The sequence below is a fragment of the Enoplosus armatus genome, chromosome 16, assembly GCF_043641665.1.
Source record: "Enoplosus armatus isolate fEnoArm2 chromosome 16, fEnoArm2.hap1, whole genome shotgun sequence".
Lineage (NCBI taxonomy): Eukaryota > Metazoa > Chordata > Actinopteri > Centrarchiformes > Enoplosidae > Enoplosus > Enoplosus armatus.
The window spans coordinates 14,183,332-14,199,325 of NC_092195.1; the positions used below are offsets into that span (position 1 = coordinate 14,183,332).

The 15,994-nt window shown below is 42.9% G+C and overlaps 2 protein-coding genes and 1 non-coding gene across 3 annotated transcripts; 2 read left to right on the forward strand and 1 right to left on the reverse strand.

The window, feature by feature from the left end:
- Positions 1-2,003: 2,003 nt before the first annotated feature.
- On the reverse strand, positions 2,004-4,636 carry pygo2 (pygopus homolog 2 (Drosophila)). The gene is made up of 3 exons (XM_070922185.1): positions 4,535-4,636; positions 3,870-3,922; positions 2,004-3,720 (listed from the first exon to the last, which is right to left on the reverse strand). The coding sequence occupies exons 1-3, from the start codon at positions 4,581-4,583 to the stop codon at positions 2,044-2,046; spliced, it is 1,779 nt and encodes a 592-aa protein (XP_070778286.1). The 5' UTR covers positions 4,584-4,636; the 3' UTR covers positions 2,004-2,043.
- Positions 4,637-6,861: 2,225 nt separating this feature from the next.
- LOC139298591 (SH2 domain-containing adapter protein E-like) lies at positions 6,862-14,280 on the forward strand. The gene is made up of 6 exons (XM_070921253.1): positions 6,862-7,374; positions 10,195-10,321; positions 12,060-12,296; positions 12,725-12,953; positions 13,237-13,356; positions 14,097-14,280. Exons 1-6 carry the CDS (start codon positions 6,862-6,864, stop codon positions 14,278-14,280), a joined length of 1,410 nt encoding a protein of 469 aa, XP_070777354.1.
- Positions 11,383-11,564, forward strand: LOC139299495 (U2 spliceosomal RNA). Its single transcript, XR_011598783.1, has one exon. It is a non-coding gene; the product is annotated as a U2 spliceosomal RNA (small nuclear RNA).
- Positions 14,281-15,994: the final 1,714 nt, after the last annotated feature.

Sequence of the window (15,994 nt, forward strand, 5' to 3'; positions counted from 1 at the left end):
TATTTTTAACCTGACTAAAATTATCTTGGTAGCATTTCATTGGAATTAGAAGTGTACCAATTGAAGACTGTCTGTATAATTAATGCCAAATTACATAACATTTTTCAGGAAACTTCCTCGAAAATGATGAGGACATTAAGAATTTACAAAGCCATAAGTTTTAACTATTTTTTTTTACAAGTATAGTAGTACAACTATTATTCCAGTAATAAAAGCTTCACTAAATAACATTTGCAAAATGCCTAATCATTTTTTAAATGAATTTCACACAATGACCGAGGAAAAATTAAACTGTAAATACAGTAAATAAAGGAAATGTAAATCTGATCATTATGACAAAGAAATTACATTGTTATCCGTTTCATTGGGTTTTCCAACCCTCATTTTAATACAACAATTAGCAAACAAATTTAAAAATGTGAATAAAAACAGACATGGACAAGTACAAAAAAAATCTGTCTTTACTTCAGAGTTCAGTACCTTTCCCTTCCCAACCTGGTGTGGGACTCACTGGTTCCTCCAGGTTCCACCAGGAGGTGCCAGAGCAGAGCAAGAGCACAGCACAAATACCAGTACAAAATCAAAAAGGAACAGCTGAGAGAGCAAGAAAAGAAAGGCAGCTTGGACATTGAACAAAGTAAAATAAGGAAAGAGAGAAGGAAGAATAGTTATAAACACCATATACCGTGACAGAAATGTGAAAAATGGGTATTTTTCGCTCTTAAGTTATTTGGTCTACTTCAAGGCCTGTTGCAGCGCAGAGGCCAGAATATAAACAAACAGATCAGACAGTTACTGCATTGGTTCACATGCAACCCCCCCTCCCCTCTTTTTCTTTCTTTTTTTTTTTTTTTTTAAAAAAGGACTATGCACATCTGATATGACATGATGTCACTACTTGCTATGCCAACACCATCCAAAAGCACTGATTTCACAATTCATGTGTACTGCAGAGATAAAAAGAAATTGTTGACTCAAATGTACTGTATAAAACCAAAACGTCATACTGTATACAACCAAGACACAGAAGTTCAACTTATTATTTTGTTCATTGGTCAACTCTCTGGCATGTTCACCACTGATGGGAGTCCTAGACAAATGTTTCGTCCTAATATTTACAACTATTTTGGTGGTAAGATCCTCTCTCTGTGAGATGTGGATGAAATCTCAGCCCGGGTCTCCTTTGGATTTATCAGCACTGGGTACAAAATGAAAGATACAAGAAGTACAGGGTGTGTGTATGTATGCGGGAAATGAAAAAAGAACTAAACAATTGATATTTTTCCACAATTATTTGTTTCACAATATGCTTGAGAGTTTACACTGCAATAGGCTGATGTGTTTTTCCACTTTGTTTCCACTTGCTTGCAGTAAAAAGGCTAACAATGTGATAGGGCAGTGCTAGAATGAAGCATTTTGATGAATAAAGTTGTGGATCAATTAATGAATGAAAGTCCCTTTTAGATTTTCAGGCACTCTTGTAATTATTTTGTAAATTTAAAAGTCTAAACCTAAAATTTCTGTTTTAGTTTAAAGCCGTGAAAATAAGTAGACAGCAGGGGAATATTTCAACATTACTTTCACCGCCTAACGTGGGTTTTTTGTGTGTGTGTGTGTGTGTGTGTTTGAAATATCCTCATGTGGTGCATGAGTGTGGCGAGTCAATCACAGTCAGTCAGTGCGGGAGCCTCCGTGCCAGTCAGTCACAAAGTGTGTGAGGTAGTGTGTTGGTGTCAGTGCTTTGCTGGTTGGCAGGCTAGATGTCTGAAGGACTGTATAGTTTAACATTCATCATGATTTGACTCCTTTGGGGGGGGGGGGGGGGGGGGGGGGGCATTTGCCTAGAGTCACTCAAAGTGCTATAGAAGCATGAATGTCAATGAGTGTGTTTCTCTGTGTAGTGAACAAGTAAAGGGCTAGTCAAGAGACAGTTGGGCAAGTAGCTGACATGACACACAGGTCATTCAATTAGATCAGAGCAAAGAATGTCTTTATTTGTCCTTACGCGTCGCACCTCCACGCTGCTCCTTTGTCATCCACTCCTCAACTCTCATTAGCTGCCACCAGCTGGCCTAATCCCTGGCGCACAAACACAGCCTGGATGTCCTTGGTCTTGATGCAGAAGTCACAGGCCCAAACAGCAGAGCTCTCTCGAGTCAGCAGCCCATATGCCGGCTCTGTCAGGCCTGTGCAGTCACGGTGGAACCAGCGTTGGCACGACGCCTCGCACAGGATGGCGTCCTGATCGTCATGCACCTCCGCCATACAGAGGCCACAAGGGAAGACCATCCCGGGGCCACCGAGTTTTCCAGGGCCAGAACCAGGCCCAGTCGAGGGGGCAGCAGGGCCGGGGGGCAGGGGAGACTGGGTGTTCGGGGTGGAAGTGGAGTTAGAGGGGGGGTTGGGGTTGCTGCCAGGAGTGTTGCCTCCGTTGTTGTTGGTCATGTTGTTCTGACCTGAATTGGGGGCTGCATTTGGCATGGGACCACCAGCACCAGGAGTGTTGTTCTGCTGGTTGTAAGGGGTGGAGCCAGGGGCAGAGTTAGGTGGTGTGGATTGTTGCTGCGGCTGCTGGCTAGAGTTGTTAGAGTTGGGGGTGTTTGTATTGCTGGGGGGTTGTAGCTGACCGGGTGGTGGATGCTGGGGCTGGCCGGACCCATTCAGGGGACCAGTAGGAGAAGAGTTGGGGTTAGGCTGAGGCGGTGCTGAGGGAGGCTGACCAGGTGTATTGGCGTTGGGCTGCTGGACGTCAGAGTGGCCAGGGAAGCCTCCCCCTGGCTGTGGCGGGCCAGAGTTAGGAGGAGGGCCAGGGGCAGCATTATTAGGAGGGGGGCCGTTGGGATTTAGGTTAAGCTGTTGCTGCTGCTGCTGTTGTTGCTGCTGCTGCTGCTGCTGCTGCTGAGGCCCAGGCGGGGCCCCTCCTCCTCCAAAGTTCTTTCCATCCTCGTTGCCTGGTCCTGGTGGACTGGGGCCAGGGTAGGGGCCATCCTGTGAGGGAGGGAACTGTCCTTGAGGGGGCATACCTGGCAACCCTCCCACCATGTTGCCTCCAGGGCCACCACCCATCATGTTCATCCCTGGACCCATGCCTCCTCCCATGGGAGGCAGTGGGCCATGTGGGGGCCCTCTGGGGCCTCCACCACCAGGTAATGGTGGGCTGTTGAATGGGTGTCCACCCTGTCCATGCTGCTGCTGTGGAGGTATGCCAAACCGAGGGTGGGGTGGCCCTCCTCCTCCGGGCCCTCCCATAGCCCCTGGAGACAACATGGGATTGAATCCTGGCCCGGGGTGCATGGGTGGACTGAAGTTTGGTGGCATATTGAACTGAGAAGGGCCGCCAGGGGGGAACCCACCACCACCTCCTCCTCCCCCACTGCCACCCCCACCGCCACCTCCAAAGCCAGGCATTCCTCCAAAGCCTAGCTGGTGGTGAGGTCCAGCGTTGGATGGAGGGCCGAACGGTGGCCTCCGTCCAGGCTGGCCGCCGCCTGGTCCTCCTGGGCCTCCCATGAAGCCCATGCCTCCGCCCATTCTGCTTCCACCTCCATACCCACCTCCTCCGCCTGGACTAGGAAGAAATGGAGCACTACCTGGTCCACCTGTCCCACTAGGTCGGGATGGGGGCCCAAAGTCATCGTCAAAGGGGTTGGAGGCAACCAGGTGGTCCACCATGGGGGTTGGAGGGGGCGCAAACTCAGTGAGGTGGGAGAACCCTGCCGCCTAAGACAAAGGAGAAGAAAATACAGAATAAATGTTGTTTTTACAAGACAAGATAATTTTAAAGCTCATCTTTAGTAGTCTTTGAGGTCCACTTATAACACACTGAATGTTTCCTTTAAAGTAATCAGATTTCCAAAAACAATTATTACCTGAGAGGTGGATTTCCTTGCCTTCTTCTTCTCCGGGCTCTTCATCTGTGAAGCTGAAATAGTAAAATATGGAGGGAAGGGGTGGAAAGGGGAAAATATAATATTAGCCACAACAAAAATAGGCCTCTATGCAATTGGTCCACCACCAATCAAGTGCAGCATCGCATTTGGATTGGCCAATACCCCTTAGTGACAGAGTGGAGCAGCTTTTAGACCTAGGGCCTCTTTTTCAAGTCCAACAGTAGGGATGGATTCAATGATGGGACATAGACTGGCATGGGGACAAGATGCTGAACATCCAGGCGTTATCATCACCAAGGTTATGAAGCCTTGAATCGCAAATGACCCAGGCAGACCAAATGACCCAGGCGAGAGGGAGAGAGGCCGCAAACAGAGGCAGAAGAGGTAAGGTCAATGAGGGAGACAGGAAAAGACGTAGACATGAGAACTAGGAAACGGAGTTGAAGATACATTGATAGCAAGATAGACATGAACCCAGTTCACAGATCCACTCTGTGAGAAACAGCCACCACCGGAGAGACAGTCGTGAAGTTTACATATGGGGGAGGCGAGAAGGGATTTGCTAACAGCACCAGTGCAGCCCATTGCAGCGCAGTAATGGATGATTCCGATCTGATTGGGAGATGGGTGAAATTAATTCCTACCTTTCCGTTTTCCTTGTCCCGCCAGTAGTCTCCCCGATTCGGCAGCCATTTGCTAATATGACTGTCGGTGAAGTGGCATATCACCGTTCATATGCAAGAAAAAAAAAGTTAAAAATGACGACGTCTTGAAGGCTATGAGCCGAGTAGGTGGAATCTGCCTTCAGGTCATGTCAATACCGCTAAAATGGTTATCATCACAGCAATAGCTAATACGTATTGGAAACTAGATTATATTATAACGCCGGCCCAGGTCTGCAAAGTCCTTTCCAGCTGCAAATCTTTCGCCACGGTGTCTGTCACGCCGGGATTTGGTCACCAAATAAACGTCAGGTAAAACCGAGCTGGTTCACGTTATATAGCACAAGTTCGTCCTGTTTCAAGCCAGTTTCTACGAGCGGAGTGAAACTGGTTGCTTGCTACCTGGCTTGACTGCCAGTACAAGCAAGTTACAGAGCACCCCACCTCCCTCTCTAAATGATCACTTACAGATGTGTAGCAAACAACTCGACCAGCTAGCTAACGCAAGCTAGTTACTACCTTGGCTAACTAGATAGCCACGTTACTCAATGTGGCTAGCTAGCAGCGTTGAGATTTCACCCAGTAGCCGCAACACCGGAACATTAACCGAAACTGTGATTTCACTGTCTACATTCAGTTGTGAAAATGTGCATTTAATTTCACTTGTCACAGCATTTATAAGATAAAGCAATCGATCATGTTTTGAAAACTGTTGTTTACTAAGTTATGCTAACATTAGCTTGCTAGCTAACGTTAGCATGCCACTGAAGATAGCTAGCCATCTTGCAGACTGTCTTGGAAGCAAACTGTACCCTTTCTCCGTTGCTTGCTCTGCTGTCCTTTAAATTGAAACTCTCTGGTGTGTCATTGCCAGCAAACCAGTCCTCACTCGGTGTATGCTTGTTGATCCACCATTCAACTATAATTCATTCAAAAACGCAAATTTTGCTATAATTATCATGGCCTTCTATCGCCACCGGACAAAGAGGGACAAGCAGGAGTATCGCGCACCATGGACGGTTACACCTCATCGCAAAAATGGGGGTGTCGATAAGTATACTTCATAAATATGAAAAGCATTTTTACAGATAATCATTAAAACACAGGTTCTATTGTATAATACATGAGCTTATAGTGTGATATTTTGAAAAACTACCAGCATCACCGTCGTCCACAGTGTTTCTTTTGATTTATAGAATTAGGGCCGTACCTTTTCACTGGTATATGTGGAGCAGCTCAGAGCAGACCATTTCCCAACGATACCCTGTACAATTAAAGAAGGGGTGGACATTAATTAGACAGCCAATTAAGCACATTATCAAATGACATTATGATAAATATTGAATTAACATCCAACATCAAAATATTAATATAGCTGTCAACTTTAATTCGTTTTTTAGTCGTTATCTGAACAAACTTTCGCATGAATGGAGGTAGGCTACAGTGTACATTGCCTATGTTTGTGGTAGCCTATTATTCATGCGTCAGAACATAATCAATGTTTATAGAAATACCAGCATTTTGGGAGGCCTATACACTGCTTTTTTAGCCATTTTGATTCGTATATAATTTTTATATTGTATATTACAGTTGAAACAGAGGCTGCATTAATTATAAAGCCAAGGAATAATAACGGTGTCCCTGTCCTTGGTAGGTCACCTAGGCACAGGTCAGTCTAAACTAGAATACTAAACTCCCAAAATGATTATTCTACCATGCTGTTTACAATTAAAAGCTTATCACCGCCCACCCGGTCCGGCCTCTTAACTTCAGATACCCCCTCCCCTCTGTACTCCAGGCGCAGTCAGGGACCTCATTGCGACACTAGAAGGTTGTGAAAGACCAGATAAGCCACTCTGGGAATGGGACCACAAATCAGAAGCAAGAAGAACTTTGCCTTTTTTCGGGTCTTCCCACTCCGAAGACATCTTTTCATGCAAAGGGAATAAACTTTTACTCTGAGCTGAAGAAGGAACAGGTGTAAGAAAATCACAAATGGGATAAAGTAATGGTCTTTTTTCCCCCCTTTGCCAAATAGGCATGTATCCTGTACATTTTTACTTCCAAACACTTTTTAAAGCTGGGGGTTTAAGAACAGAGCCATTTACTTTTGAAAGCATTTATGACAGGCTTTAAAGTGAGGTGTGGAGATCCTGCAGTCCACACAGGCTCTATCCTAGAATAAAGCAACGGAAGTCTTTTGTTAGAAAGGCTGTGATTTCTAAAGGTGCGTCTCTGGGGCCCTGGTGTATGGCGCTAAAAGGTGTCGGAGCAGGCACAGAGGTTTATTGGTTTCCATCAGAGTTACAATGGCAAAGTGGTTCAAGGAGTTCCCCATCAATCTGAAGAACGGTACCGACAGGATCCGCTCAGCCTCCGAATCAGGCTCACAACCAAGAGCCAATAAAACCGGGCTGGTGGCCAGCATTGGTACCAAAACAACAGGCTCCAAAACGGGCCATCGCAAAAACTCCTCTGCTGACAGCACAGGCGGAGGAGGTGGAGGAGTTGGGTCTCTCCTGTCCGGAAGAAACCGAAAGAACTTAACCATAGAGCTGAGCAGAAACGGTGTGAGCACCCCGAAAGATGGAAAAGTTTGGGACAACCTCCTGTCCGGGAAAAGTCGCAAGAACTCCAAAGCGGAGCCGGTGTTTGAGGAGCAGCACAGACCTCTGAAAAGCTCTCCGTCTGCCAACTCGTACATCAACCGGCTGATCAGAGTGGACAAGCAGGACAAAAGCCCCAACTTTAACAGCGGCACCATCATCACCAGTCCAGTGGCACCTGAAGCAGAGAAACCAGTCCAGTGCAAGACAGAAACAGTGAGTAACCAGTACAACCTCAGCCCGAACACACCAATTTAACTTCAATTTAATCTCAAATTCCTTGAGTTTTCTTCTCCCTGTCACATGTCATGCAAATATCTGTGGCACCAAATATTTCACTTTTGTCATGTTTAGAATATATATTCTGAATATATTTTATTACATATTAATATATATATTTATATTTTGAGTGTTCATCCTTGAAAATCGTGTATTGTTTTGTTACTGACATAACAAGGGACCTGATTTAGGTAGATTTGTTTCCCCATGGATCGTGTTAGAAAGTAATATAAATACTACAATTTTGAGTATTTCCATGTTATGCTACTTTATGTTTATATTAAGTAAATATTGCGCTTTTTACTCTACTACATTTGTGTGAAGATGAAACAATGTTCAGGATGACTTTACCAAACCGTATATAAAGTGGTTAGAATTAGCTTTACCTCAATCAGCTGCCATAATCTATCGCTACTTACATGGCAATACATCTGTAAACATCATTGGTGAAATTTACTCAAATACTGTACTTGAGTACAATTTTGAGGAACTTTTGAGTATTTCCATTTTCAGCTACTTTATATTTTCACTCCACTATATGTCAGAGGGAAAAATTGTACTTTTTACTCCATTACTTTACGAAACTTTATTTGACAGTTGGAGTTACTTGTTACTTTATACATATTAGGATTATTAATACAAAATATAATCATCTAATAATTTATGATGGATTAGATTAAGCGCAGATGCAGTATATAAAGTAATTAAAATAGCTCCACTTTTACCAGCTGCAACATTAAAGTGATGAACACATTAATACAATTTATATTATTATGAAACTGTATAAGGAGTACTGTTACTGTAGTATTTTTATGTTGTGGTATTGCTACTTTTACTTAAATTACAGATCTGAATACTTCTTCCACCACTGGTTATCACAATCTGATAATATAATGTTGTGATACTGTAACATAATAAGATAATTCTGTCGCCCAATGAGTACTTTTGATACCTTCAGTACATTTTGTTGCTATTACTTCTGAGTTTCATTAAGTAAAATCAGCAGCAGGATAACACTCCAGCAAAAATAACATGTGGTGTCATCAATACTGTTGACAATGGAGTAGCAATGACCCAGTCCAAGCTCTGAAAATTGATATTATTGTTTCAGTTTCTCCTTCCCCTTTGTCTCCACTATACCCATTGTGTCCTCTCCTCCCAGTATGTCTTTCTATCTCTAGTTCTCTTCCTTTCCACCCCTCGCCCTTACACCCACCCTCCCTGCCTTGAATACAAAGCTGTGGTCAGACATGAGGCCTTACCTTCCTCTCCTGTGTGTAATCTGGCTCAGTATTCCCCTTCTCTCACCTCCCCCTCCCTCCGTCTCACCCCTCTCTTTCACTGGATGCAGGCCCCCCTGGTGAAGGCTATCATGTTATAAAAAGCGTCGTGTTATTTGACACCCAGGCGCTAACCCAAGTCCCCTCCAGCTTGGCTTTGAAAAAAAAACCCAGGAGAAGTCAGGGATTGTGATAGTGGAGAGATGGTGAGAAAAAAGACAGATAAAAGAGAGGAAGCATAAAATGGGAGTTTTGTATTTCACACAGGGAATTCTTGATCTCAAATTCATGTTTGCAGCAGCCACTTGGTTTGATTGGTCGAGTAACTGTGTGTTATATGTCTACCTCTTAGTTTCCCTGTTAAAATATAAATAAATAAAGTAATAATAAATAAAGTTATTACAACAGGAGGTGAAGGTGTAACATGCTGTAAGTAAAATGTGTCTGTCTCTGTATCTGTGTTGTAGTCTGCATCTGTTCCACTAAACCTCTCTAAACTAAACACCTTAACAAAACTCTGAGTTTCAGCCCGTCAACATCTGCTACTTCATTCAAACACCAACATTACTTTGGCGAGGGGATACGACTGGAAGTGATTAGAGAGAGACAACTGCATTTTACGGCCTACCATTGTGTCTTGTCCAGTGGCATTTAAAACAAACAAGAAATTATATGGCACTGATAAGATGACAAGACAGACGGGCATGAGTGATGTATTAGAGTAGAAGTTGTCAACAGAGAGATTTGAATGTGAAGAGAACAATAAAGAGCGCCTCCTTAGACAAGACGTATGGGGCGTTAGCTGTTTACCATCTTTTTTTTGTATCTGACGTACGCCGCCACCCATCATGTTACACATGTGTTCATTTGAACAGATTTCAAACTAGAGCTGAAAAAATGAGTCGAAGGAAAATTAATTGGCAACTGTTTTGACAATTGTTTCAGTCATTTTTCATGCAAAAAAGCCAAACTTGCTTTGATTTGCTGGCTTTCTTTACCATATATGACAGTAAAATTAATATCTTTGGGTTTTGGACTGTTGTTTGGACAAACAGGACATTTGGCAAAATATAAAATGGCCATTTTTCACAATTTTCAGACATTTTATAGACAAAACAATTAATTGATGAATCAAGAAAATAATCTGATGAATCTATAATTAGTTAGTTGCAGCCCTATTTTAAAGTGGATGATATTTAACACTATTAATTATATAAAGGTGGGTAATGTTACAATATTTGTTTTGAACCAGACAGTGATCCTGGAACTGTCCATTGTCCTTTTGCTTTCTCTTTTTTCAGTATGTCTGGTTGGATATTCGTAGTACTACCACATGGAGTGGCAGAAGCTGGACGATTCAACCATTTATCAATTACTTTTAGCTCTCTTTGTCAACCTACCTGTATTATTTGGTGCCATTCTGAAAACTTTTCTAGCTTTTTTCAGAGTTAAAAGTATCTAATTGTTTTTGATCCAGGTGATCATCCTTGAGGATTACGCTGATCCCTTTGATGCCCAGAAGACCAGAGAGCAACGGGAGGCGGAGAGGGTCGGGGAGAACGATGGTTACATGGAGCCTTATGACGCCCAGCAGATGATTACTGGTAAGACCCTCATCGATATATATACTCTCACTGAACCTCATGTAGCTGTCAGCTGTTACAGTGAGAGCTGTGGTTTTTCACTGAATCTGTTCGACCACGTAGCTCCTGTGTGAATGACAGGATTCCCATTTTCAGTCTCCGCAGGCCGAGCAGTGGGAACATGAACTCGCTCCCCTAGTGCTCTCTGTACCCCGTGGGGTTACCATAGCAACTGTGTTGCGTTCGGACAATGGGTGCAGTTTCCTGCCCCCGCTTCCTCTTTCCTGTCTCTGTTTCCTGGTTCTATTCTCTAGAAAGGAAGTTGGCCCTCAGTGCCCCCCTCCCACCTCCTCTCGGACGCAGCTCTGTGTAACCCCCTATATGGACCTGTCTGACCATTTATCAAAACTTCCCAGCATCTAGGAAGACTGGTGGCCGGTCATCCAATCACATGCTTTCCTGACCTTTCATTCCATCACTCCATTGTTTTAACCAAAAGGGTTAAACAATAGCCTGCTGTGAACGTGAACATGTTTTATTGCAGTGCTCTCTAGTAGATTTTCACTTCAATCAGTGCCTGTGCTACTTCCAGGCCTCCTCAGAGAAGTCTACAGAGGATGTGATGATGTGACTGAGTCAATTTATGAGGCTTAAATCATACTGAGGAAGTAAGCAAGAGTCTGATGTCATTGTGACTCAATGAGCAAGGCCATGAGAGCAGGGCAGCATTATGAACACTCTATATAGCAGCTGACATCACCCGAATCTAACTCTATATTTTAGGGGGAAAAACATGTCCCTTAATACCACATGATGATGAGTGCAAATATATGAAATAATATAAATATAAAATATAAAAATTTCAGTGAGGTGCAAATCCAAATTATACACAATGCTAAAAATATAAACAGGTTAACGGTAAGGATCATTCTTGGTGGGTTGCATATAGATATGTATGAGAAGCAAAAATCGTATGTGACCGTATAAACACTAATCTTCTGGACCAAAATCTATTCATTTACATCTTATTTAGCATTTAATGGATTACCAACATTCATAACAGCATTATTGCATATTATAGCATCGCTTCTCTGCCTTGTGGCTAAGATCAAGTGTAGTATCTGTTCTTATCAGTTTAATATGTGATATGTCCTCGAAAAGGGGACAAGATATTAAATGGATTTTTAGCACCGGGAGCTGAAAAAGGGGCTTGCTCCACGCATCGACACGTTATTGCGGTGCCGCCGGTAATGGTGCACCCATCTCCTTGTCTAATTTCCCCCCGGGGATCAATAAAGTATTTCTGATTCTGATTCTGATTGCCATATAAAAAGGACAACCACAAGCAATTGCGGTTGTCACAACCTGGCAACCCATTGATAAAGCCATTACAAAAAGCCTGTCATTAGTCTTTGCACATGGAAGTTCATTCTTATATCCTTCCTTCAACAAGTGGAGGTGGCTCAGGTTTCATCACATGTGACAACAGGTGGTTGTGAGTATGTTGGATCGTAGTCCCTCTCTCAGTTCAAGGATGGTCTGTCGGATGTGAACCATATCTCTCTGGCTCTGACCTTCCCAGGCATGCTGTGGCTGTTTTTGGTCAGTTGATGTTGATGTTGACTACTTCCATTGTTTTTTCAGTCTCTTGTCCAGTGTCCCTGCCGTTCACTGATGTAGTGTTCCCTGCAGCTGTTGCAGATGATCTCATACATCACTCCAGTCTTTAATCTTTAATCCCTTGTTTTCTACCTGCCAGAGATTAGACGTCGGGGGTCCAAGGACCTGCTGAAGGTGTGTGTGCTGATGGAGGCGAGTGAGGGTCCGGTGGAGGAAGGTCAGTCTGTGCCCTTACAGATATACGACGTCCCATATGAGGGAAGCGGTGACGGTGACATGACGGCAGTCACACGGCCCGAGCTGGATCCTCGTCCCCCTGCTGAGTACGAGCTGCCCTGGGAGTGGAAGAAGGAGCATATTGTTCGAACTCTGTCAGGTACATCAGACGTTTGTTACACCACATCCACAATGATATCTAAGAACAAGGAATACTTCTAAAGGAAAAGTGAGGACATTTGTGCTTCTGTTTCTTCCTTTCATGCTTATCTTTATACCTCAAATAGCAACACTTAAATACATTAATATTATAATACAGTTCCAACCCTGCCTCTTCTCTGCCTTGGATCAATATGAAGTATATTTACTCAAGAAACAACTCAGGCCTGCTCTCACATTTATATTTTATACGCTGCCTAAACCAACAGCATACTGAATAACATCTTGCATGAATCATCAAACTGCTGCCTTCTTATTGAAGACTATATATTTACTGTATACTTCAGCACCCAGTTCAAGCTCAGGCATAGAGTCAGTTGTTTCTTTACATAAATTCATATCTTCTCTCGTCACTCTTCTTCCCCCCAGCACAGTTTGACAGCCCTGCCAAAGATGAGACACCTCACCCCACACTCACCAGGCAGCCCCAACATCCGCCAGCCCAGCCGCAGCAGCATCAGCATCTGAGGCAGAAAAGCTGGACCCAGAAGATCCTGAGGTCCTCCCCTCCGACCCTGTTGCCATCCTCCACCCCCGGCAGCAACCCTGAAACTGAGGCTTGCTGTGTTGACCCCTCGCTGCCCCTGGAAAAACAGAGGTGAGGCAAAAATCAATGTCGGGATTTCCCTGTAGATACATAAAACTTAGATATTTAATGCTGTAATATTCAAACTATTTTAAAAGTAATTAAAATGTTATGTGTGTCATGTGTCTGCATATGTTTCTTATTCTTGAAATAAACCTCACTCCAGAATTTTAATACACTTCATTGCTGCGTAACAGTAATGCTCATTTCCTAGGGGTTTTGCATGAAATGAGGTTCGACACTTAATCAATAGCAGATGAAATGTAATCCCCCTCGCTCCCACCCTCTGTCTCAGCTGGTACCATGGCTGTGTGACTCGGCAGGAGGCAGAGTTTCAGCTGCAGTCCTGCAAAGAGGCCAGCTTCCTGCTCAGGAACAGCGAATCGGACAACAGCAAGTACTCCATCGCCCTCAAGTGAGTGTAGCCTGAAAGTGCATCTGTAGTGTCTCAAGGGAAGAAATAGTAATTATTGATTACACACTGTGGTGTATGAAAGTTGTGACTTTTTAAAGGTTGTTAATATTCAATATTTTTCTTTTTCTCAACAAATCCTTTAAAAGACCAGAGCAATACATTTCACACATCAGTAAACCACACGGTTGCACTCGGTAACATAACTTTGATCACGATAAATATGGAGTTTATTTTGAGTTTATACTCAGCACAAATGTGTATCAATCCGCAGCTAAAAATAGTCACCAACAAATTCACTATTTACTCCTGTTTGAGTAATGTTTGCTAAAAACTGCAGTGCCCAGCTGTTTAAGGAAATTATTTAGCCTTTTATAAAAATGAAAGTATGTATTTGTGACTTTTTGTTTTCTCTTTTAAATTATTTACATCTTCATTGGGAATGACAAACTAACACATTGTTGGTTTTGGTCTTTTCAAGAGATTTGTGGACAACAAGAAAAATATAGAGTAATGTTAGCTTCATCCTTTAACTTTTTAAATTTACATTACTGAATACGCATACCAGTAAGTGAAATCAATATGAACAAACTTGTATAGTGCTAAATGAAATTTAACAGCAGTAATTCACGTTTTAATTACACAAAGAAATTCTGTTTTCATGACACGTCTCCAGAATAGAATAAAATGGGGTAAAATTGGTTAATTATTGTCTCTCCTTTCCTCTCCTCTGTGTGACTCAGGACGAGCCAAGGCTGCGTTCATATCATTGTCGCCCAGACCAAAGAAAACGGCTACACCCTGGACCAGAGCAGCTGCGTGTTCCCCAGCATCCCAGAGGTAGTGCACCACTACTGCACTCAGCGTCTGCCTTTCAACGGCGCCGAGCACATGACTCTGCTGCACCCAGTGCCTCGCATACACTGACTCCACCCCAGCCCAGCTTAGGTATACAAACCAAACACCCCTCTGGGCCCACATGGACAAAGTGTTTCCAAAAATCAGTCAAGACCTCACCTCTGATCAATGTGTACTTCTACTGATCTGCCCTTTTCGGCGAGTCTCACTTTGACCCAACTTTATGTCTTATTTGTATGATGTTTATTTGATCATCAGAAAATATTTACAGCTCACTCTGTGTCTAGAAACTGGATGTCTTCTTCAGTCTTTATTTTTCTTTGATGTGCAGCTGATGCAAAACATCAAGGCTGCTGTTTTGCATGTGAACAAGGGGGAAGCAAAGCGCAGACAGCGAGGCACTTTTAATGATTAAATGTAACTTGGGACCAAGACTCAAACACAGATGTGATGTTTTAATTATCCAAGTGGCTCTATCAAAAGCTACACGTGATATTTTTTGTTATTGTTACCAAGTGAACTTGATGCAGAAAGAGCGTCTGATACAGAGTGAAACTCATCTGTTTGTAGCTCTCTTTCTCCCTCTGGTGGACGTGCTGGTACACTGCACCAACATGCCAACACAAAGAATTCCCTTCTTTCCTCAAAATTGATGGTTGGTCGAATCCATGCACAGAGCATATCATTCCACTTATCAAGATATGAACAAATAGCAGCTATTTAATGTTTATGCTCGCAGCATATTTCTAATTTATGCTCTTATACTTGTTAGTTGTCTGTAACCACTGTCCCTTGAGGATCTCCTCTGTTTTACTGTGAATGAGGGCGTTGTTTCCACTGTATTATCTGCACTGTGAAGAGTGAGTGATTCACCCTGATGCAATGTGCTTGACGGACCATAAATTTACAATAGTTAGTGTTTTTCATGACAAGAACTGAGACTAGAGCTAAACAAGCCTGTTCATTTTGGCCAATATCTGTAAAATAATCCTGCAAATTAATGTGATTTGTAAAATGGATGTCTTATGTCAAACTTGTTTAGGTCTACAAATGGGGATCATTTACAGATTTATGATAAAGCAAACAAGAAAAAAAACGGTTTAAATATCATCATAAAAAGTGTCAGTCTTGTCATAGCCTCTCTCTTTTTTGATATTGTTAATTTAGACTCCTGTTGCTAAAAAGTAGGCCTGTTCTCCCTCAGGGTCTAATGCCCCCTGGTGCTACGAGGCAGAACACAAAACTGAGAAGTGATAACTATATTATACTGTATTCAAGTCGTATTTTTCTTTATGTATTCTAAATGTAACTCAAACACTTGGCATGGTATGTGAACTCTTAATTTAGAGATATGCTGGAAATCACTCTGATCTTCCTCACAGCCCGATGTTCGCCAGGATAACAATAAAATATGGGATGACTAAGGTTACATTTTGTCTTATGTTGTATATTTTTGGAGGTCTGCCATTTCCATATCTCTCCAGGGACTCAAGGGAGGTCAGTTTGTAGTTTTTGGCGCTGAATCAGAAGTTGTACGAAGAGACACACCTGCTGTACATTTTCCACCGTTGTCTTTTGATGATGTGGATGTTGTTCAAACATTGTAAAACAGATTAGAATAAAAGGTCTTGAATCTCAATGCTGGAGATCCCCTGAGAGCTTCTCTGTGATCCCAATAAATCAACAACATGAACAGCAAAATGTGAGGGTGTTTGTGTCAGCGATGTGTGCTCTGAACGGGAATGATCAAAGCATCAAACTGTCTCTTCACCCCTGAGGAACC